We start from the raw sequence: 23,449 nt of genomic DNA, 5'->3' as shown, positions 1-23,449 counted from the left end.
CAATAGAGCTTTCCAGTAATAAAAAAATAAATGACACCTCCTGCTACATAGTTCTGTCTTATCTTGAGGCCACAGTAGCAGGTTTGTAATTGTAAAAGCTCTGTTAAACAAATGCCTGGCTGAGCAGCAGCACTATGTGGTCTGTAGCTGGGGCTGGTTCTGTCATTGCTCATTTATTGTGCAGATCCTCACTGACAGCCTGTCATTTCCTCCAGTCAGGGATTTTCAGCATGAATGTCTGCGAAGAGGGCTTTGCCACCGGGGGCCGAGATGGCTGCGTCCGGCTGTGGGATCTCAACTTCAAACCAATTACTGTCATTGATCTCAGGGAAACAGACCAAGGATATAAAGGTGATGTCAAACTGCCTCCTTTTTCCTTTAATCTGAGGACAAAAAGGTTGAAGGACAAAGTGTGGTCTCCTGAGGCGCCGGAAGAATTGTATAAATCTACAAAAAAACCTCCCTTTTATGCCATTTCTGTTCTCCTTACTAACATTTTCTTTCTTGTTTCTCTTATATTGGTCATCTTGGGCCTAACAGTAGCTAGAGGTGAAAATAGCCGAGGTGGGTAATATGATTGCAGAGCAAGTTAAAAAACCATGTCAGTCTGTTTGTAGCAGTCCCCATATTGTTCTGCTGTTCCTCTTGTTGTTAGTAAGTCCAAGCTCTGTTGGAGTTTTAAGCCGTATACAGATGTCATGTTCACATATGTATACAGCACATGCTTCCTCCATCCTCTTCTCGCTGTATAACCCAGAGTCAGTTGGCAGATTGGCTTGACAATATGTGCTGTCATTGTATTTTCCTGTTAAAATCTCCATCCTAAGTGGCCTGCAGATGGCTATTTGCACCTCCTGTCTTTATAATCCCTGTCGTGTCTCTTACAATGACTGTATAAGCGTCGGCAAATGTCTGTCTGCTTTCATGTTGGCATGCTTTTTCAATTTATTTCCTGATTTTTAAGTGTGTTTGTGTGTGTTTTTTTGATAGGGCTGTCTGTGCGCAGCGTGTGCTGGCGGGGAGATCACATCCTGGTGGGCACGCAAGACAGTGAGATCTTCGAGGTGGTGGTCCACGACCGCAACAAGCCCTTCCTCATCATGCAGGGCCACTGTGAGGGCGAGCTGTGGGCTCTAGCTGTCCACCCCACCAAGCCTCTGGCCATGACAGGAAGTGATGATCGCTCAGTCAGGTGAAGCTGCTGTCATGTTACGATGATGTTCAAATAACTTATTTTGTTAAATTTCTGTCTACTTTGTCGATTACCAGCTTTGAATAATAATAATCTGTTAAGTATGTCTAAGTGAATTGTGATAAACTTCCCTCCATCTTACCAGCGCTCAGATCTCCCTGCTTATCTCTAAGTTCAAATCCACTGGGTTTTGTGTCATCCAGTGGATTTTCCCCAGCTCTAGGGCTGTTGCTTGAACTTCAAATTGTGCTTCCCCATTTTAGTGTCCGAACCACCATGAGCACAAGGAGTATAGAAGCGGATTGAGAGAGTGACAGTCCCTTCTCTCTCAAACGCAGACCAAACTCCAATCAAACTGAAAAACTAGACCATGCTGATCAAATATAAAACAGATTCTGTTACTATATTGCCTATTTCTCGCCTAAAATGTTTTCCAAATCATATCTTGGCTTACCGTTTGACTGTAATTCAAGATCGTATTTTACCAGCTGGCTGCTGCATTGTTCACTGTCAAAACAGATAAGCTGGCATTACATCACCCACTAGTAGGAGCGTTTATTCGTCTGGTGCAGCCCTTTTCCTCTGTTTTCTCAGGTCACCTCGCACCAATTTCATGTAAGATATTTCTGATCCACTGCATATGAGATGGAGGAATTTCCATTTTTCCATTGCAGTAGATGGCAAGCAAACAGCACACAGAATGCCATGAAGTCATGGTAGAGTTTGATCAGAGTACACATCAGAGCATATTAAAAAAAGAGCTGTTATTGGGCAGGAGACCAAAGTGACCACAAGGATGTCTGAAAGTGTCATAAACAGTAATCATATTTTTGTTAACATTTACTTACATCTGGAAGGGTGTCACACTTTCCTTGAGAGTCCAAGTGTGTTGTACAGTTGTGTGTTTATTTCGTTTTCTGTTTTAACTTCTTTGTTACAGTCTGAGGAAAGCAAAATCAGTGAATTCTTTCTAAACACATTATATGTGACGAAGAGCATACAGCTCGAAACGTACGTCACGGTGCAATAAATAATTCTTTTCTGCAAAGAGTCCTGCAGTGTTGCGAGTCATTCATCCTTTTTTCATCCCTTTTTTCAAAATACCTTTTGAAAACATGTGAAAAGACTGGGATCTGTGTAGCACTGAATTGTGGAGTTAGGCTGTTAAAACTGTTTTTCACCGTTTCTGCATTCAGGAGTGTTAGGGCGGGTCTTAAAAGCATGTCTCAATGACACACTGGAGCCATCCTTATCATTAACTCCCTCACTATATAGAAACTGATGTTAGAGCACATAGCATCAGTGTAGTTTTGCTTAACCCGTCTATGCGCAGTGTGTTTGCTACGATCAACAAGCCCAGCCGGCTGGCAGTTACTGCTCACTGCTGTGGGTGTGTGCTTTGTGCTAACATTAGCTGCTGTTAGCTACCAAACAATAGGCCCATGCCGCCCAGTGTCTCTCTTGTTCTTTAGCTCAGGGTGTGTGTGCTGCCCAGTTACGTTAGTTAGGGTTGGCTGCTAACGTTGGTCTGTTGTCTCGCAGTGGCTCCTTCTTCAGTTCAGTGCCTTCAGCAGACACGACCCCAATGTCTCAGAGCAGTAAATACTGCTTATTTTTTCATGATTTTAAAGCCTGATTTTAAATACTTGCTGATTATTTTCATAATTCAAAACTGGCTGGGTTGTTTACAACACATTTTCCGTGGTGTGACAATCTTAAAACACTTTTAATATTTTTGCTACAATAATGAAGCAGTTGTTAACTCTCAGTATGCGGTCACACACCAAATACACAACACGACAGACACCACAAACATCATTGCCATGGTTGTTTGAGTCAGTGTAATCTCATCACTGCCTCTTCATCTGTCCTACTTTTCTGTGTCTAAAGGATATGGAGCCTTATAGATCACGCACTGATAGCTCGCTGTAACATGGAGGAGCCTATCCGCTGTGCAGCCGTGAGCACTGATGGCATTCACCTGGCGCTGGGAATGAAGGATGGCTCCTTCACCGTTCTCAGAGTCAGGTGGGTACACAATTCAAAGGCCTAATGGGAAATTTTGATCCTCCGTGAATGGCTATTGTGATGAAGAGCTTCATCATTCTGTGTCTAGTTTAGCTCCTCTCTCATGCTGCATTTCTCTGCTTCCCTTCAGAGATATGACAGAAGTGGTCCACATCAAGGACAGGAAGGAAGCCATCCATGAGTTGAAATATTCCCCTGATGGGGCCCACTTGGCTGTTGGCTCTAATGATAATTCAGTGGACATCTATGGCGTGGTGCAGAGGTACAAGAAAGTAGGCGAGTGCATCGGCTCCAACAGCTTCATCACACACATGGACTGGTCCACGGACAGCAAGTACCTGCAGACCAATGACGGCAGTGGCAGGAGGCTCTTCTACAGGATGCCAAGTTAGTCCACGTTCACACATTACATCTATTTGAATCACATATTTTGTGAAATACAGCCAATCAAAAAGACAAAATACATTGCTTTGATATTTCTTTCATGGAGCCTCTTTGTGAGATAAAATGTCTCTGTCTTCTGTTGAGGTGGGAAGGAGGTGACCAACAGGGAGGAGCTGAAGCTGGTACAGTGGGCTTCATGGACGTGTGTGTTGGGCCTTGAGGTCAATGGAATTTGGCCCAAATACTCAGATATCAATGACATTAACTCTGTGGATGCCAACTTTAACAATCAAGTCCTAGTAACAGCTGACGACTATGGATTAGTTAAACTTTTACGATATCCATGTATAAAAAAAGGTAAAGAAAACCTAAGTATTGAAAGGGAGTTTGGATATTTGGAAGCGGGGTTGTATAAGATACTTTTCCATAGTCAGTGTATTAGCTACATTACATTTCACCTAAAAAGTTGCCGGCAGTTGGCCCAGTGAATTATGTTATTTTTTTCTCTGACTGCAGCTGCTGCAAGAGGCAGCAAAACATCCTTTCATTTTATATTTAGAGTACTAATAAAACTCTCCACAGTATGAACAGTGGTTACATGAGCTTCGAAACCAGCCACAGCTCAGCCCTGAGCAGGCTGACTGCAGTGTTCACAGCTCCACCTTTTAGTACCAGATCTGTGTGCTAGGTACCCCAACAGAGGGGTGACCACCTAACTACCCAACTGAACTAAACTGTACCGTACTGTGCTGCTCGGTGGAAAGGGGGCTTTAGTTTGTTTGTGTTATTGTGTAAATTTGCTGTTTCAAAGGGTTAGTTTGGACACACAATAAAACAAGCAAACTAAGTGATTGAGGCAGCGATAGACCAGCAGCTCCCGTGTTCTTTAAGGTAAAATTCCTGTTTTTGTCTGGAGTCTGGTGACTTTGAAGAGAGCGGTATAACGGAGCTGTCTGACAGCAAGGTAAAGAGGTGAAAATATTCTAAATATAAAGTACACTTACGCTGATATTGATTTTTTTGGGTGGCTAAAATCCATTTTGGTGCTGCCTCCATTCAAAGCAGTATATTGCTTAGCTTCCTTGGCGTTACTCCTGCCTGCTTCTCCAAACTGGGGATATGCCGACTGACATCTACTATAGGTAATACACTGTATATGGATAAGTACCTCATACAGTACATCACCATTTCAAAAAATCCAAACTATCTTTTAATTTATAAGGAGAATTAAGTTACAGAAATTCTGATTTTATTATCTACCATGTTACTGATATGTTTCCTCTTGATTTTAGGTGCAAAATTTAAGAAGTATTTAGGTCATTCAGCCCACATAACCAATGCCAGATGGTCACATGACTACCAGTGGGTCATAACTATTGGTGGTGCCGATCACTCAGTGTTCCAGTGGAAGTTTGTTCCTGAAAGAAAGTCTAAAGAAGCTGTGCATATAGCGCCGCAAGGTAAGATGATGCCCCGTCACTATTCAACTGCAATGTGGGAATATGTTTTGCCAAAAAAAAGAGGATTTACATTTTAGCTTCCTATCAATCCAATTAGGAATATTACAGTGTCACTTTTTAATGTAGCTTTGTGTGGGGACCAGGGACTTGCATTATTGGTATTACTTATTTCACAAAATCAGTGGCTCCTGCCAACAAGACATTATCTGATTAAGCTGAGTAATGGAAACTTTAAAGTGTCTACCCAATCTCCCACTTAAATATTGCAGTGTGCAGCAAAATTTCTTTAAAGGACTTGTTTTTGGGGGGAAATACACCTGGGACATGTTCAGTCTCAAAACATGGTGCAACGTTTGCTATGGTTTCTGCGCTGAAAGACGTGTTTTCTTAAAACGGTGTGAAACATTGTGCAGCGTTGTGCAACAGCTTTGAGGTATGTTTTCTCTTGTTTGGTGAGTGTTTCGGAGGTGTTACCCAATCTGCAGCGACATGTATATAAACCAAATTCTAGGTTATCTTTACTTATTGTACTTGCTTTTTCAGTTTGTAATTCAGACTTGCTTTGGCAATGTAGACATAGGTTTCCCGAGCCAATAAAGCCCCTTTGAATTTAATTTAATTAAACCCCACTGTACTAAAAGGCATTGTCCTTGCATAACCCAACAGTGTTCAAGGCACCACCGTTTTCATGCGAGTTTTATCTCAGTTGGTGCAAGCTCCCATGATCTCAATCGTTTGGTGTAAGCTGTATTAATTTCATCTTTCTCTCAAACATGTTTATTATTATAGTCTGCTCTCTCCAGTGCCGAACAGAAAGCAGCAAACCAGATAGACAGTAAACAAGGAGGGAAGACTCCAGGGAGGGGCAGGAACATGAACAAGTCTTGTTTCTCTTGTACTGTGGAAAAGAAGGAGAAACTGGTGGAGTTGTAGAGTGAACAAGGGTTGGTGTTAATTCAGCGTGTATTTGATCAACCAACCAGCATTTATTTTAATGAGAAAAAATTATTTTTGAGATGGCTTGCCTCTTATTCTCACTTTCTCCTCCCACAAAAACAGTGCAGCTAACTAACAAAGGCCGGTAGCAAGTTGAGGCGACAAAATCCAAAATTTTAGATGTAATTTATCTTTATGGATTATACTGATTCCGAATTAACAAGTATAAATGTTGACATGACGCCTTTTATCTTTAGTTTTTAAAGTGATGTCATTTTGCGAACTGTTAATATGTCATATTTCTTAAAGGACTTTGGTGTAATATTTTTCATCAGGAGCAGAATGGGAAATACAATTCAACAATACAACTCAAAAACAATCTAGTTGTAGTCTGGCAAATAGTGATCCTGCAATATCCCTGGTCTTTGCAAAATTTTATAGTGTGTGTCTACAAGATCACATTGTCTTTAGATGTGAGAGGGTGTCAGATTTTAGTCTTTTAAAAGTCTTCTAGTGTATGGTATGGCATTATCTGTTTCTTCTTGCTTGCAGTCATTAAGCTTAGCTCGGCTAATCATCTCATAGCTCGAGCTCTATACTCAAATGAATAGTCCAACATATTGGGAAATACGCTTAGTCATTCTTGCCAAGAGTTAAATGAGAAATTCATGCATCTCTCGTGTTTGTCTATAAAATTTGAAGCTACCATGAAGCTATCAAACTGGTTATCCTAGCTTAGCACAAAGACTGGACATAAGGGGAAACAGTTAACTTAGCCTGGCTCTGTCCGATGGTGACAAAATTTGCCTACCAGGCCCTGTGAAATTCGCTTTTGTGTGTTATCATATCTTCTTCAGTTCAGTCTGCCACATAACCTCCCATAAATCAGCAAATTTCCATTTTTACACTTCAGTTTTTGTGCAAATTAAACTAATGAAACATAGTGTGTTAATTAGTGAGCTTTAGTTGTTGGATTTTTGCCCCCACTGGACAGAGCCAGGCTGACTCCTCCACCCCTGGTTTATATATTTAACTCACAGACTTTAGAGTGTTCTTGTATAACTCTATGCAAGAAAGCAGAAAAACTGATTTTCCAAAACGTCAAACTGTTCCTTTGAAGCACAGACATGAACATGGTAGTGATCTTGTCATCTACCTCTCAGCCTTAAATGTCTAGTATCCATCTGAGAGTGAGATTATTGACACAGTAATGAATGTGAACCCTTTTAAAGTAATATGTCACAGTACATTTCTTAGTTACACATTAGGGGTTGTATGACTGTAACTGGCTGTTACATAATGTGCACCCCTACCCCTCCTACCCGCCTCCTGAACTTGATGTGCTAAACCACCAGAGAGCAATGTACTAGATTGTTCCCTTCCTGTCCTTTTTGCTCATGAACTACCATTTCCATAAAGCCAAGGAACAGCCATCACATTAATTAAGACAAATCCAATAAAAGTGAACGAAGCTTGGAAAGTATAATTGCATTGTCATTCCCAAGTCATATTTTTTCCAGAGACAGAGCGCAGCTGTGCTTTCTGAAATTAAAGCACATACTAACCGCCTTTCCTTTTAATTTTCCTAATGGATCTTGTGAGTAGCCGCCCTTAGCTGCCAGTTCTGCTTATTGCCTTGTCTTGGCACGGCTTTACCGTGCTGCATCAGCATTTTTATACATTTGTCTTGAGCGATGTCACTGTGAAGCACGACTGCCTGATAAATAGAAGATGTCACAGGATTATTACATGAATGACCCTCACTTCTTCTCAAACAGGGTGCAGTGTTTTTATACTGTGTGTGCAGTGGGATATTTGTCTGATTTAGAGGCAGATGAGGATTTTGCCGGCGAGGTGTGATGCAACCTTGTTTCTGCCCACAGAGACCTTGGCAGACTCTAACAGTGAAGAGTCGGACTCTGATCAGTCCGATGTACCCGAGATGGACTCAGAAATCGAACAGGAGACGCAGCTCACATATCGACGACAGGTTTGTGATTATATCAAAGATATGTTGAACATGTCTCCTTGTAAATCACATCAGCAGAGAAGGCTTACACTTTTCTACATGTGTCCAGGTTTATAAAGAAGATCTACCTCAGCTCAAAGAGCAGTACAAAGAGAAGCATCGAGCAACAGCCATGAAGAAGAGAGAGAGAGCACCGGGGAGCGGGGTGAAGCTGCACTTCATTCATGGGTAGGTTTACTCTGTGACCACCTAAACTGAGACCAAGACATGACTAAAACCAGAGTGTATCGAGACTGAGACTAGACCATAACTTTAAAGGATAGAGACCAAGTCAAGATTAAGATGTGACCAGTGCGAGTTTCACACTGCATGACACACTCATGATAAAATGTGGAACATGCAAACCCCCTAGTCTGTAGTTAACAGTAAGAAAAATTCAATTAGAAATTAGTCACATTATTGGTTACCTTTGAAGCATGAAGTTTTACACCCAGTCACAGTAATGATGTTAAATAAATCAGATTGCACAGACAAAAAAAGTGATATCTCCGCCTTTGTGGTCCTGACGGTCTTGAAATAAGTCCTCTTTGTCTGCGATCTAGTCCACACGGACAATAGTAGCTATTTTTATGCGTTTTGGCCACACTCAAACTGCATTTTAGGTCATTAAAATGAACCTTTTGTAGTTTTGGGCTTTTAACATCAGAGTGTGTGCTCTTATCTCCTTTAAGAGGTGTCACAAATGGGGCATAATTTCGTATAATGGTGGTTGAGACGAATATAGTGCAGGCTTTAATCTTGCTAACAGGACTTTTTACATGTTTACTTTACACATAAATGTACAGCTACTCTTTCACTATGCTGAGGAACAGAGGTGTCAGAATGTGTTACAGAGGTCACTGCTCCAGATACCTTTCTGATAATAGACCTTTTCACTGGAATTACATCGGTAGGAAACTGCTTTGATTCATGTTTGTTTCCTGTCACATACACTGCAAAACATTTGAACAGGGAATACAACGGGACAGATTCAGAAAGTGTCGTCAAGTTTGAAAAGGTCTGTAGCTTTTTTAGGCTGCTGATTTGCTAGCGTGTTCTTCGTCTTCTTTGCGTGGCTTTAGGGTTACAGTTATATCTTCACCTGTTGGTTGGTTTTGTTGAAAATGAGGGAGGCAAAAACTCTGTTTACAAAAATGACCATGTCCATGTGGACTACACCTGAGACTGAGACAGGACAGAGTAAAAATGCAGTCGATTCTGAGACCAAGACCTTCAAAAAGTGGTCTTGAGACAGAGCTTGAGTACTATATCGCTGCTCTGTCACATCATAAAAGTGAAACTCTACAAATGCCAATAATGTCAGATAAATTTCAAGTAGGAAAGCTTTTCATCTCACTTTGTTATTAAGCCCTCTCTTTTTGTTGTTTGCAGCTACAGGGGTTATGATTGCAGGAGCAACCTGTTCTACACCCAGACCGGGGAGATCGTCTACCATGTAGCTGCGATTGGGGTTGTGTACAACAGACAGCAGAATACCCAACGTTTCTACATGGGCCACGATGATGACATCCTCTGTCTGGCTATCCACCCTCTGAAGGACTTTGTAGCAACAGGCCAGGTAGCTCTCAACACTTCTCATGGAAAATATTCAACTTTTTTAAATGTATGCTTTAGTTTATGGCAAAATGTTCTCATTTAAATGGGTTTAATTGAGCTGATTGTGAGCATGCTTTGGATGTTTTTGTCTCTCCAGGTTGGCAGAGATTCCCCCATCCATATATGGGACACAGAAACGTTAAAACCCATGTCTGTGTTGAAAGGTTTCCACCAGCTCGGAGTGTGCGCTCTGGACTTTTCTGGTAACTCGCTGCTGTTTCCTCAGACTGCTTTTAGTTCTCCTCCTATCCGGACAGTTTCAACATAACATACTTTTTAGTTTCACAAAATCTTCCAGACTGCTTTCACAGGGGAACAAAAACCTTCTTTCACACATAAAAGAAACAGGAAAATTCACAAGACAATCACTGTACAAGCAACACCACAGAAAACAAACAAAAACGTATGTCTGCTGTCTTTTAGTCTCGGCAGTCTGGCGGCATCAAGGTAGAGCTGTTCATCTCACTTCCCTTAATTGGCCCCAGACAGAAGCAGCGAGGTGATCTGTATGTCAGTGTCAGTGACTCACCTGCCGTAGATCAAACCCGCCAAGCTGCTTTCATGTTGCTAACAAGGGCCAAACTTCACTGAACCAAGGCAGGAAGTGGCTCTGTCTGTGCTGCACTGAACGGTTTTGGTTTTCACTCCACAGCGGACGGCAAGCGGCTGGCCTCGGTGGGCCTGGATGACAATCACACCATTGTGCTGTGGGACTGGAGGAAAGGGGAGAAGCTCTCAGCCATGCGGTAAGTACAGTTATATGAGGGTGTTTACATAGCCTCTCAGCACGCAGCATTTGCTGTCCCCACATTCAAAATGCTTCGACAAACCTTCCTGTTAATTCCAAAGATTGTCTGAGCGCTTCTTGTTTAAATATGGACATTTATGGATGAGGGTTAAATTGAAGCCACTTTGCTGTGCAGAGCTGAGAGCATGACTGATGGAGGAGAGGAGAGGAGGGGAATTACCTTTTTAGATTACGAGGCGGCTCCACTGCAACACTTAACCCCGACAGAGTGTGAATAGTTGGAATAGGATGTTGCTCCAGGGCCCCATTTGCAGATCCATAATTAAAGAGGGTTACTTTTAAGCCCAGCATGCACTGTACGATTTTTAAAATCTTGTTGTTAATACCAGCTCACACTGTACGAGTGAATCGTCTGCGATGTGCGGCCAAAGCTCACGATTTATGTGCTCACACTGTACGTTCCGATCATCAAGCACGATCAGAGAGCTCACACTGTACGGGTGAAAACGGCTCGTCGGCCCCTGCTGACTCTCCTGCTCCGATTTGTTCCGGAAGTGCTGTTGTTGTCAACGAAGCAGGACAAGCGGTTTGCTTTGATGATTTGCGCTATACTGTGTGCCGAAACGTCCAAAAAGAAGAGGCGTCGGCGCATATGGACTCGCAGATGGCTTGAGAGACGTGGACAGTATGGTTTGTCCATTTTACAGCGAGAGTTTCTGAATTCATCCGACCGTCCGACCGTGGTTCTGGAACAGGTGATCGGCCCTTGCCCCCCCCCCCCCCCCTGTACACTGCACGGCAAAAGACGCACGACGAAGCGGAAATCCGGCCCAAGCGTCGGCAGGTCGTGCATCTCAAAAATCGGGTCAAATCCGGTCAAAAGTCGTACAGTGTATGCTGGGCTTTAATCTTCCATGTGCTTTATCCTGCAGATATTGAACGCTTCATATATCAGATCTTCTTTTGACAAGGAAATGTATAAAGAAAAAAATGTGTTTTTACAGATGTACGCTGTTTCTAAAGTACAGATCAATGCATTAAAAGCAAATGGGTTGCAAAACAATCAAGTAATAAAAAGGATAAATGGAAAGAGTTTGTCCCGATGGCTGAAACAAATTGGATCATAAAGACTAGATATAAAACTCCACATCTTAAAAGCACATGAAAGATAAATGAAGACTTGCTTTGTTGAAGGTGATGTAACCCTGAGCTAAAGAGACACTGGAGACACTGATTACGTTTACATGCACAAATAATTTTCGCGAAAAAGACAATATCCCTACTGAGCTGTTTACATGGCTAATGAAAATGCATATTACAATAAGTTTCCCGTTTACATGCAGCCATGCATGCTCCAATTAACATGCCCTAACATGTCGTTTATCATGCAGCTGTGGCTTGTGTCAGGATTTTTTCAGCAGTGGCGGACTTGTTCCAATGTGTGAACACAGCCTACGACTTTTATTTCTTCAACTACCTTCTTGAAGAGGTTAGCATTGGGATATTTAGTATATCCAAAAACTTCAGTCAGTCAGTGTGTTTCTCCTTCTAATCAGAATTGTCAGCTTTTCTTGTGGGCATGCATCTATACCCAAGCCTGGCAAACTGTTGGCTAGTTGGTTTGTCTACAGTGTATCCATGACAACGCACAGAGCTGAGGAACAGGCAAGATGTTATGTGTCACAAACTTAACCCCAATTGAGACGAATATTCTGAATGTGCTGTATTCACGTCCAAAGAATGCTGTTAAAACCCGAATAATACTGACATATTATGCATGTCTTAATCGGAAAATGCTTCACTCAGAATGAGGCCTAATTCGCCATATCCAAGTGGAATATGTTGTGTATGTGACCCCTATCAAATTCAGAATATTGTCATATTCAAAATAATAGTGGAATATTAGTGTGCATGTAAACGTACCCACTGATGCAAATGATTGCTGCGTACATAGGATGTAAATCTGACCAGATGTGGCGCACACACACCAGGCTTGTACATTTAATCCAAGTTGATTGCCTTACCAGACCTGCGTTATGAATTGCTACAAAGCAGGAGTTAATTTGCTCAGGACATTTTCAATTTCATGGTGGATAAAATTATATAACCTGGAAACCAACAGGAACCAGAAGTATCTAACTGGAAAACATCCGCATCCCAAAATATCTTTGCTTTTGCTTTGTTGCTTGTCCTACTTGATGTTCATATTTAGTATCTACTCCATTGAAATTCCCCCTGGCTAGTTAGGAGCAGTGCATTGCGGGTTGCTCTCCTGCGAGTTGTGTGCCAGGCTCCCACTGCAGCTCAGGGACAGCTTGGAGCTGCACTAATCTCCTTTGCAGACCCTGGTGGGCAGTGCAGTGAGGCGGGCAGAGGGAAATGGGGCCTGACAGAGCCTAGCTTGTGCACCGCCACTGTCTAGTCTTCAGCTGGGAGAGAGGGAGTGGGTGTCAGAGGGAGAGGAGCGCAAAGGGCAACGATTAGAGAACTTATAGTGTCAGATACAGTCCATCGCATTAGACAGGACCAGCGACTGAGCCTCAATGTTTATAGGGTGCAGTGCACAACAAAGACACAGTTACAATAACTTTATCTTTCACTAGTGTGTTTGAAATGCTTATTAGGGAGTGTAGACTGTATGAAATAATAAATGCAGCTGCAATAATGTCACTCATTGGTTTGTGCCGTTGCCATCTTGGTTTTTTAAGTCAAAAGTTACCATATTTGGACGAGAGGGTCAAGCTGTGAAGGAGGGAGGGGTGGATCTACCTGAGAAGCCAAGCACACTATCCCCAGACAGCAAGTCTCTCAAAATGGCCACACCCTTTATCGTATTTAACTTTAAGCCTTAATAAAATGTAAATTGGTTATAAAAAAATTCAAGCCCATACAGTTGTCATGAAGGGGCAAATTAGCTATCGAGACCAAAACCATTTCACACTGTAAACATGTTTAATTCTGCTGCAGAGTTGGTCATTTTAACATGGGCATGTATGGGGATTGACATGCTTCTGGAGCCAGCCTGAAGTGGCTATGAGAGAGACTTCAGGTTTTTTTGACACTTCTGCGTTGGCTTCATTTTTTAGCCCCAGATGTTACTGCTTGTTAAGGAGTTATCCCTGAAAATGTAACCTAAAATGGTGAGGTCACATTTCAGATCAAGGCAGTCCTTTGTCTCCGATTCTGTTTGTGATAATCATGGACAGGATCTCAAGGTGCAGTTAGGGAGAGGAATGGGTTCGGTTTGATGACCTCAGAATTGCATCTCAGCTTTTTGCAGATGATGTGGTTCTGTTGGCTTCATCGCACTGTGACCTCTAGCATGCGCTGTGACCGGTTTGCAGCCGAGTGTGAAGCACTCGGGATGAGAGTCAGCACCCCCTCCGGGTTGGGAGAGAGTTTCTGCCCCAAGTGAGGGAGTTCAAGTATGCTGGGGTCTTGTTCGCGAGTGCGGGTAGAGTGGAGCATGAGATGAAATGGCAGTTTGGCATGACATCTGCGGTGATGCCGGCACTGTGCTGGACTGTTGTGGTGAAGGGGGAGCTGAGCCAGTAGGCAAAGTTTTGGATTTACTGGTCCATCATCGTCCCAACCCTCACCTATTGGCATGAGCTCTGGGTAGTGACTGAAAGAATAGGGTTCTGGATACAAGCAGCTGAAGTGAGTTTCCTCCGTGGGGTGGCTGGGCTCGGCCTTAGAGATAGGGTAAGGAGCTCGGACATCCGGAGGAAGCTTGTAGTAGAGCTGCTGCCCCTTCACATCGAAAGGGGTCAGTTGAGGTGGTTCGGGCGCCCCCCATTGGAGGTGTTCCAGGCATGTCCCACTGGTAGGAGGCCCCAGGGCAGACCCAGAACACACTGGAGGGATTGCATATCTCATCTGGCCTGGGAACGCCTCAGGGTCTCCCAGGAGGAGCAGGAACGCATTGCTGGAGAGAGGGGCATCTGGAATACTTTGCTCAGCCTGCTGCCCCTCACATTTTATTTCAATACCACAGTCCCTCTTATGCTGAGAGCACTTCTTTTTTAAAAAAAACTATTATTACCTCCACCAAAGAGGTTAGGTTTTCAGTTTGGTTTGTTTGTCTGTTTGTCGACAGGATTACAGATAAACTACTGGCCTGATTTCAATGAAACTTGAGGGGGCATGGGCCAAGGAAGAACCCATTAAATTTCTGAGTGGATGCAAATCATGGGGTGTATACACAAATCATTTTTCAAGTGTATTAATATTACGAGATAAGGCATTTGACCTCAGTCTGCAGTCTAGTTTCATAGTGTTTTTGGATACAATACAGAAAACACAGGAAACATAGCTCTCTATAGCTCTAATAGTGAGACTATATAAATATGACACTTTAATAGACAGTATATATAATGCAATACAATTACACACAACACAAGAAGAAAATTCTAAAGGGAATTAAAAAAAAAAGTCAATCCTATGAATTCAGGATGTAGGAGGTAGAGCAGGTACTCCATTAAGTAGAAGACTGGCGGTTCACTCCCTGGGTGCTCCAGTCCAAGTACCCAAGGACAAGATACTGAACCCCAAATTGCTCCTGTGTGAGTGCATGCAAATGTCTAAACTGAGTAGCAGGTGGCACCAGTGTATGATTGTGTGTATGAATGGGTAAATGTGGCTCTGCGGTGTGTAAGTGCTACCAGTGGATGGAAGACTATACAAGTGCAAGTCCATTTGCCGTCTGTGGTATGGAGTTATTGCGAAACATTTTGATGCTCCAAACTATGCGACTCAGTTTGGTTGAAAACACACAGAAACAGAGAGTGAGGCATATTTCTGCATTTCTGTCATGATTAAAAAGCCTTAGTGCACTCAGCCCTTGAATCTTACTTACAACCACAATAGATTCACTCTTTTTATATTTCAAGTTCAAGTTTAATGTATTATTCCAACTATAAGAAATAATAATGAATTGAATGTTGGTTCTCTCAAGACCAAGTTGTGTGAATAGATAATAGAAAAAATCATCTTAAGTGTGTGACTGCATCAAAAAAAAAGTACAAATTAAATGTTTTTCCTCCATGCATATTTGGTTATGTAAAAATTGTTTTTCAGGGGAAGCAAGGACAAGATATTCGTTGTCAAAATAAATCCCTACCTACCTGACAAGCTCATCACAGCTGGTGTGAAACATATGAAGTTTTGGCATAAGGCTGGTAAGACCCTTGGGGTTTTTTTGTTGACTTGCAGAGACTCTAACAAGCAGAACTCTGGCTGAGCTGTGACACATCTTACTGTGAGCGGACTTTCTGTTTCTCTTTCAGGTGGTGGTCTAATTGGGCGCAAGGGGAACATGGGGAAGACGGAGACTATGATGTGTGCCGTGTACGGGTGGTCGGAGGAGATGGTGTTTTCAGGCACATGTACGGGGGACATTTGCATCTGGAGGGACATGTTCCTGATGAAGACTGTCAAGGCGCATGACGGCCCTGTTTTCAGTGTGCACGCTCTAGAAAAGGTACCACAGGGGGAAAAAAGGCTTTTACACTCACCAGGTTTTTTAATGTTTTAAAATATCTGAATCCTAAATAATGAAATGATGTTCATCACATTAAACTGCAGGGTTATGTAAAGAGCTATCTTTGTGAGCTTTTTAAAAACATTATTCCAGGTTACAGGCCTTTTAAATCATGTTGACTTTATATTATTGTTTTTGTCATGATTCCATTGTATCAGAATAAATTCATGAAGCCATCGGTCAGATGGGGGCGCTATAATTAAAGATCAACTTTGAAAAGTTATATCTCTGATGCCGTTAGTCCGATTGACATGAAACTTGGTGCAAAGATCCATCTTAACTCACTCTAAAAAAGAAAAAGCCTCAAGAACCATTTAAGTCTGCCTGACTGGATATTTTGCAAAATCTTTGACATCTCTAAACTAGAGGCCTGATTTGTGTCAGATTTTTTGTGGATCAGTATAAACTGTAAAAAGGATGTGGCTCAGCACATAAATAGACCAAACTCCATAACCACTGGGCCAGTCATCACAAAACTTGCAGGATATGTGCAAATAAGTATTTGAAACATACCCTGAAAGTTCCATTCAAATCAACAGCAAGATGGTGGTATAACTGAAGTTAGACTATAAATCAGAAAATGTCCAGTCCATGGATCTACAAAGAGACCTGGATACAGCGTTAGAGACTGGGCTCCATTGACTCATTTGAGATTTGATCAGTGGCATGTGAAGCCAAAATGGTTTAACTGCCATGTATAAAATTGCCCAGATGATCCGGGGATTATCGGCACTGCTTCTACCCACGGAGCAAGCATACTGGAGACTTCCATCCCCTGAGCTGGCTACTTTGGATATAGCACTCCATTAACTTGAATGGGGATAAAATCATTTACTTTTCAGATCTTCAAGACTCTCCAGATGTTATCAGACTGAATGGATTGAATCCCGATAGGGAAATGAGTCATTTTGCAGGGGTTGTGAAATCCAAAAAATGTATCCACTGATTTACAGACATCTCTGTTACATTGTAAGTCTATGGGAGAAAAGAAATTTTGGGCCGCAGGACAAGTGTGAAGGGGAGAGAGAGAGAGGGAGTGACATGCAGCAAAGGGCTTTTGACTAGCCATCTCTTTTTATGGTGGGTTGTATGTAATATTGAATTATTGTTTGCAGTATTGTATGTAATACTGATAGATGTCCAACTAGCAGGATATTGTTGTAGCTTTAATATGCAAAAATATTATCATCCTTGTAGGGATTTGTGACTGGAGGAAAGGATGGTATAGTTGCTCTGTGGGACGACACCTTTGAGAGATGCCTCAAGACTTACGCCATCAAGCGAGCAGTCCTAGCTCCAGGCTCTAAAGGTAAAAATGTCATCCTGTTCTCAGCTGTCCTACACTGTCCTTGGATCCGTCTTTCTAGTCCCAGCGATGTAAAACAACCATCCAATGCAAATCCATTTAAAACATTCAATGCTTTTAGCTGAGATGGATATTGCCTCCTGGTTGAAGCGAAGGTCTCTGACTTCCTACTGTAATCCATGGGCTCTACAGGGTTGCTCTTGGAGGACAACCCCTCCATACGTGCCATATCTCTGGGCCATGGCCACATCCTGGTGGGGACCAAGAATGGAGAGATCTTGGAGGTGGACAAGAGTGGCCCCATCACTCTGCTGGTCCAGGTAAATTACTGATAAAAATGACCCCCAAACCTGTCACAGCTCTTAATGATATACAGCACATCAGATCCCCCCCTGAGCTTTACAATCTCAGACAGCTAGGTTATTCATGAGGAAGCTACCTGTAGTTTTCTGCAGTATGATGGCTGGGAGTCTGTGAGGTGATTTTTTTTGTAAAGTAAAGTTAGTGAAGATTTGAAAGGTCGAAGATACACTTTAGTGTCCTTTTTATTGCATTGTGATGAAGAGGCAGGGCCGTTGTGAAACTTTTGCTTGGTGGTGTGTTCAGTGGTACTCTAACTGAGGATTACCAACAACAAGGTGACAAAATAATGATTCCTTTATGACTGCAAGAGTTTAAACTTAAGAAATATATGTTATGCTTATGCTAGGTCATCAGATAACAGATTCTGTGGTTAAAAGGCTAAACATACAAACCTACCAGCTTTACCCTTCAGTGTGATTATACCACTACTCATGTCTTTTTTACACAGCGACTCAGAATCACTAAGGCGGTGGCTGTAAAGGGCGATGAATTATTGCTGCTTAATGGGAGATTGTTAATTTAGTTAAGTGGTCCTGCAGCGTCTCCCAGGCTCCCCTGATTGTCTGCAGACAGAGCCAATGCTATTGATTGCCCTTTTCAAATTCTTTCTGATGGATGCGATCAGCTGACAAGAGAACCAAAGGTTGTCCTCAGTCAGATGTTGTTTAGATAACAGGCTAGTTAAGTATCCTGTGGAATATCAAGGATGATTATAATATGGGTTGTACATGTGGTTAATCTGATTAGGATCACTGCTGATGTCAGAGGGTAAAGATTAGGCAGATTGTTGCTGTTCATACATGACCAAAGTTTTTCTGACTTGGAAATCTGTCCAGCTGCAAATTAGAAAGTACTGGGAACTTTATTCCATGATGACCCCTTATTGAGGTATTTGGACATATTTACACATTTAAAAAACAAAAGAAAAATATAGTAAGTGGACAGAGACACTTGTTGCCGAGTAACTACTGTAGAATTGAGGACAAATACAGTTCAATGATTAGAAGAATGTAATGTAATTAAATATCATTGTCATAATATATCATAAGTAAATAAATAAGTAAGGAATCATGTACAGTGAGCAGGTCATTATTGCAAAATGAACCTAGACAGGGTGATGCAGGGCAGAAGGATCTTGAATAACCCTCATCATAATGACCCGCTCGCTATACGTTTTCCCGCTAATGACATGGTTGCTTACTAGGGAACTCAAAAATTATGCAAAATATTGATTCAGAAATGATTTAATTGCTGCTGCTAAGAGACTATGATCAGAAATGCGTCCATAACAGCAGTCAATTATTCATAGCAGCGGTCTACTCTTCGGGAATAACAGACCATAAAATGCTGTCACTGACCAATTAGAATCGAGTAGCTGTGTATTAAACACATTACCAGATGAGCAAACAAGCACATTCTGGTAAATATTCCATAGTTACTTAAAAGTACCCATTATTATTTTTGCAAACCTAGCATAATTGGTGAACGTGTATATTTTAAGTATTGTTTAAAATTGAAGTAGACTTTTTTTGTTGTTGCTTTAATAAACTCATCATTATGAAGTAAATGTGTTTTGCACAATCTCCTGGTTATAGAATAATGGCGTTAAGATTGGTTCCATATAAGCCTTACTTTCCCAGTGCAATTCTGTCTGCCACCGGTTACGATCTCCCGGGAAAATGAGGGTTCAATTTACGGCACAAAGAAAGTGTGTCAACCATTCCGCAACCAAAACAAGTAGAGGATAGCGCCTCTGTTTTCCACAGTAGCTATTGGTACTATTCCCATTTACCAGAGACAATATTGCAAGTTCTTTGCAGTTACTATCCTCAGTAGCATAAATTGCAGACAGTAAAACAACTGTAGTAACTGTAGAAAACAAACTACAGTGTCTCCTGTGTTGTTAGTAGTTGCTAGGCTCTGAGGAGGATGGAGAGTGATCCAGTTGTCTTTAGCGGGGGGCGGGGGTCCTTTTTAGGCCCCTTTTTTACTTTCTTACCTAAGAGTGAGTCAGCTATCAACAAATTTAGTAATTACGATTGTATGTGTGTGCAGGGTCACATGGAAGGTGAAGTGTGGGGCCTTGCTACTCATCCTCATCTACCCCTCTGTGCCACCGTCAGCGATGACAAAACCCTGCGCATATGGGACCTCTCACCCAGCCATTGCATGCTGGCTGTGCGCAAGCTCAGAAAAGGTGAGTCACTGCTGAAACACTAACGGATGAGTGTATTTTCTGACAGGAAGTGCACCAGCCCCAGGGCTTTAACAAACACATTGTCCTCCACAGGCGGCCGATGCTGCTGCTTCTCCCCTGATGGCAAAGCTTTGGCGGTGGGCCTGAATGACGGTAGCTTCCTCATTGTGAACGCAGACACCCTGGAGGACCTGGTGTCCTTCCACCACCGCAAGGACATCATCTCCGATATCAGATTCTCTCCAGGTCTGCCGCTCACCTCCGCATTTCTTCACCCTGACTAAACTCGCCTGAAAATCTGTCTGAGAAGTAAACAGGCCTCTAAAATCTGTGTGCCCTTCAAAGCATCTTAGTGTCTGTAGGATGCTGTGCAAAAGGTATACATATTTCCCTCCTGCTGTGAGTGGGGGGGATATTGCTGCAGGCCTGACCCAAATTAATGGCTTTCTGTAATAAGGCCAGACAGAGAGGCTGCAAAAGAGGAAAGAGAAACAGTGGGGGCGGACAACGTGAGTGCAAGAAATTTAACTCTCTTTCGCCTAGACACTTAAAATAAGTCCACAATGTAAGGGGTCCTGCTCCTCCACCCAACACTCTGAGAGCCTACATCTCAGAGTAGAAGTCATTGTGTAGAGCTGTCGGGGTCATCCCTATATTCCCAGAGTCCTATGTTCCCCAGGGCTGTCTAGCCTTGTGTTGAGTTTTAAGCATGTGTCATGATAGAAACAAACACTAAGAGATTGGTAAGGGCTATCTTCACAGTTCAAAGAAAGGTATGTGGCTGTTTCAGGTGTAGTTTAAACAGTAAAAATCCATTCAGCCACTGTGGAGATATCTATGTCTAAATTTAAGAAAACTGTCTTGCCCACAAGTCTGAGGGTGTGGGTTTAAAAGAGTACACTCTTAAAACTAAAAGTAGAACCATATAGGGTTCTTTGGCTTGTCCCCATAGGAGAATCCTTTTTCGTTCTTTTAGGTCTCATTTCTTTTTGGTGCAGGAGATGTAAAGTCTACCAGGACGCTTAGTGGCAGAGTGGACAGTATCTCCGCTTATAAACCAGTCAACACAGTGTCTGTTTAATACAGATACACAATTAACTCTTATATGGCATGAAATGATGGTAAAGATATCAGCTATGGCAGAACACAGGTAAAAGAACCGATAAGAAGTATTCCAGATAAATCCACATTAAAGAATATCATATAGAACATGGCTATATATTGAATATTTGAGGTCACGTATCTTTTAATGTGCCCATGCTTTCAACAATCCTTGAAGAACTCTTTCTTCCAAATTACGGTTTGTCAGGAGCAAATGGTTCTGGGTCACCCATCATAAGGCTATAAGTTATAGGTGGGTGCTTTCAACATATTGACCCAGGGAAAGATACAGTGAACATTTGACCTAGGGCTAAAAATAACACAAAATTGCCAAGAAAACTTGCCAACAAGTACCAGGTAGGGTAATTTCCATTTCCCAGTTCTCTTCTACCCTTGACTCTGCCTAACTAAAATATCTGACAAACTGAATGTCTGATTTGATAAAGCCACTACATGAAAAGTTAAGAGATTACCAAAGTTATTGCAGTCGACCCCGAGTCGGACAATAGTGTCTGTGCCAAGTTTTATGTCAGTCCATGCAATGGTTGTTGAGATATGTCTGTCTAAACCAAAGTGATGGACCAGCTGTCTGACTCCTCCCTCTTGTGTTTGCTCAGGTGCTGGGAAGTACCTTGCAGTGGCATCAGGGGACACGTTTGTGGACATTTACAATGTAATGAGCAGCAAACGGGTTGGGGTGTGCAAAGGATGCCTCAACTACATTACCCACCTGGACTGGGACAAGAGAGGTAAATATGCTTTCTTAAACAAATACTATTATCTCAGTAAATCCCTGCAAACCACTTCTGAGGAGCCACTTATGGATGTAAAATGTCTCTGTAAAAAAATTGTTAAACACCACGTCCCACTGGACTCCTCCGTTCACAGGAAAACTACTCCAAGTCAACACAGGTGCTAAAGAGCAGTTTTTCTTCGAGGCTCCTCGAGGCAAGAGGCAGACCATCCCGGCCACAGAGGTGAGCAGGGAGAGACGGCACAGGAGCAGCGCCGGTAGTGGTTGTGCTGTTGGCCCACATTTTCCCTTCGGGATCAGAGGAGGCTCGAGGAAGGGCAGTGAAGCATTAGCACGGCCCACTTTTCACTAGTATCATTCTAATTCTGGCAGTGGAAGTGGGATAGTGTTGAGGGTCCCCTTAATACAGCGTGACATTCAGACACCTTGCACAGCACACAGCGGAGGGAGGCATTAAGAAAATAAGGGTCAGAGATGATAGATGCTGCTAGGTCACATCTCGCTTGAGCGATGTCTTCGCCTACCTTTGCTTGTTCACCTCACCTCGTCATGATGCATTGACTTTCCTCTTTCCCTGCCATGCATTTTACTCTTCTCTTGTACACTTGATCACAGGTTCATTATTGACAGGCTGACACAGCCTCTTGGCCTGTTTAGTTCTGCCATTCGTTCCTTATGATTGACCCTGACAGTGATCAAAAGACCCTGTAACAGTCCCTGGGACCTCTTTAAGGAATAGTTTGAGGTTCTCATCTGTAGATTGTTCAAAATGCTGCAGCCTGTCTTCTAATAAAGCTAAAGACAGAGCACATTACTCCCATGTTGGCTCTCTATATGGGCTGCCTGTAGAGCCTCTTCATGGCGAAGCTCCTGAGTACATTTCTGAATTGTTATGTTCTCTTTTATTGCTCCTGTGTTTGTTACTATCCTGCATGTTTGATAGTTAATGCTTTTATTGTTAAGTAACATTTAAAAAGGGCTATATAAATGCATCTTTATTTACTTACTCACTCGGCTTAGGTGGAGAAGATCGACTGGAGCACATGGACGTGTGTCCTGGGACCATCTGTTGAGGGCATCTGGCCTTTGATCAACGAGGTCACTGAGGTGACCGCTGCCTGCCTTAGTAATGACAAGAAGGTGCTAGCAACAGGAGATGACTTGGGATACCTCAAGCTCTTCAGATACCCTGTCAAGGTATGACACTAGGGGTGTCTCTAACTAAGATATTACATAGTCAAATCTAATTGGTCATCAATCTATATTCCTATCTATCTATCTATCTATCTATCTATCTATCTATCTATCTACTTGCTTTTTGTGGTTGTAAGAGATGAGAGAGAGATGCAAGATGCAAACTGCTGTCTCTACACGCCTCCCCCTGCTAACTTTGATAAAGAGTTGTTCATAAATTCAAAATACATTTAGCACTCTGCTAGTCCTACATTATTAAATGAGTGCTTAAAATTGTTGATTTTGAAACAGTAGCTTTGTGTTGTTGTTATTTAAGCAATAAATCATGATTTATTGGGAGAAACTAAGCAGTTCTATATAAAATCAGACATCCGGCAGCACCCCCATACAGCCCCAGTGGAATGATATTTTGTTTCATAACCACATTTTCCCACGGCTGCGATGATTCAGCTGTGAGATTGGCAGTCGAATCAGCCTCCTTAGATCAAATCATCCAAAAGTCAATGATTTAGGGTCACCCCTATGAGACACAAAGCATAATTCTTCATATTATCTTGCTTGAACGCCTCTTGACTTAAGGCTGAGGTTTATGCAAATGTTATGTTAATTTTGTGTTAAT

General features: G+C 42.3%; 1 protein-coding gene across 7 annotated transcripts in view; it reads left to right on the top strand.

Annotated features, from left to right (window-relative positions):
• Positions 1–23,449, top strand: part of eml5 (EMAP like 5) — a 55,030-nt gene that overhangs the window by 17,654 nt on the left and 13,927 nt on the right. For all 7 annotated transcript variants that reach the window (XR_007571046.1, XM_050062247.1, XM_050062246.1 and 4 more), the window contains exons 6-25: positions 216–351; positions 991–1,192; positions 3,083–3,220; positions 3,351–3,607; positions 3,749–3,961; positions 4,897–5,064; positions 7,884–7,990; positions 8,079–8,197; positions 9,401–9,587; positions 9,723–9,828; positions 10,278–10,371; positions 15,453–15,553; positions 15,662–15,855; positions 17,113–17,224; positions 17,414–17,541; positions 19,640–19,781; positions 19,875–20,027; positions 21,500–21,631; positions 21,771–21,859; positions 22,657–22,833. Coding sequence is in view for 6 of the 7 variants with exons in the window: in XM_050062247.1 (XP_049918204.1) it covers positions 216–351; positions 991–1,192; positions 3,083–3,220; positions 3,351–3,607; positions 3,749–3,961; positions 4,897–5,064; positions 7,884–7,990; positions 8,079–8,197; positions 9,401–9,587; positions 9,723–9,828; positions 10,278–10,371; positions 15,453–15,553; positions 15,662–15,855; positions 17,113–17,224; positions 17,414–17,541; positions 19,640–19,781; positions 19,875–20,027; positions 21,500–21,631; positions 21,771–21,859; positions 22,657–22,833 (2,955 nt within the window). In the remaining variant the exon portion in view is untranslated. The remainder of the gene's footprint in view (positions 1–215; positions 352–990; positions 1,193–3,082; positions 3,221–3,350; positions 3,608–3,748; positions 3,962–4,896; positions 5,065–7,883; positions 7,991–8,078; positions 8,198–9,400; positions 9,588–9,722; positions 9,829–10,277; positions 10,372–15,452; positions 15,554–15,661; positions 15,856–17,112; positions 17,225–17,413; positions 17,542–19,639; positions 19,782–19,874; positions 20,028–21,499; positions 21,632–21,770; positions 21,860–22,656; positions 22,834–23,449) is intronic.

The sequence above is a fragment of the Epinephelus moara genome, chromosome 14, assembly GCF_006386435.1.
Source record: "Epinephelus moara isolate mb chromosome 14, YSFRI_EMoa_1.0, whole genome shotgun sequence".
NCBI classification, from domain to species: domain Eukaryota; kingdom Metazoa; phylum Chordata; class Actinopteri; order Perciformes; family Serranidae; genus Epinephelus; species Epinephelus moara.
This window is presented reverse-complemented; position numbering and strand designations above follow the sequence as displayed.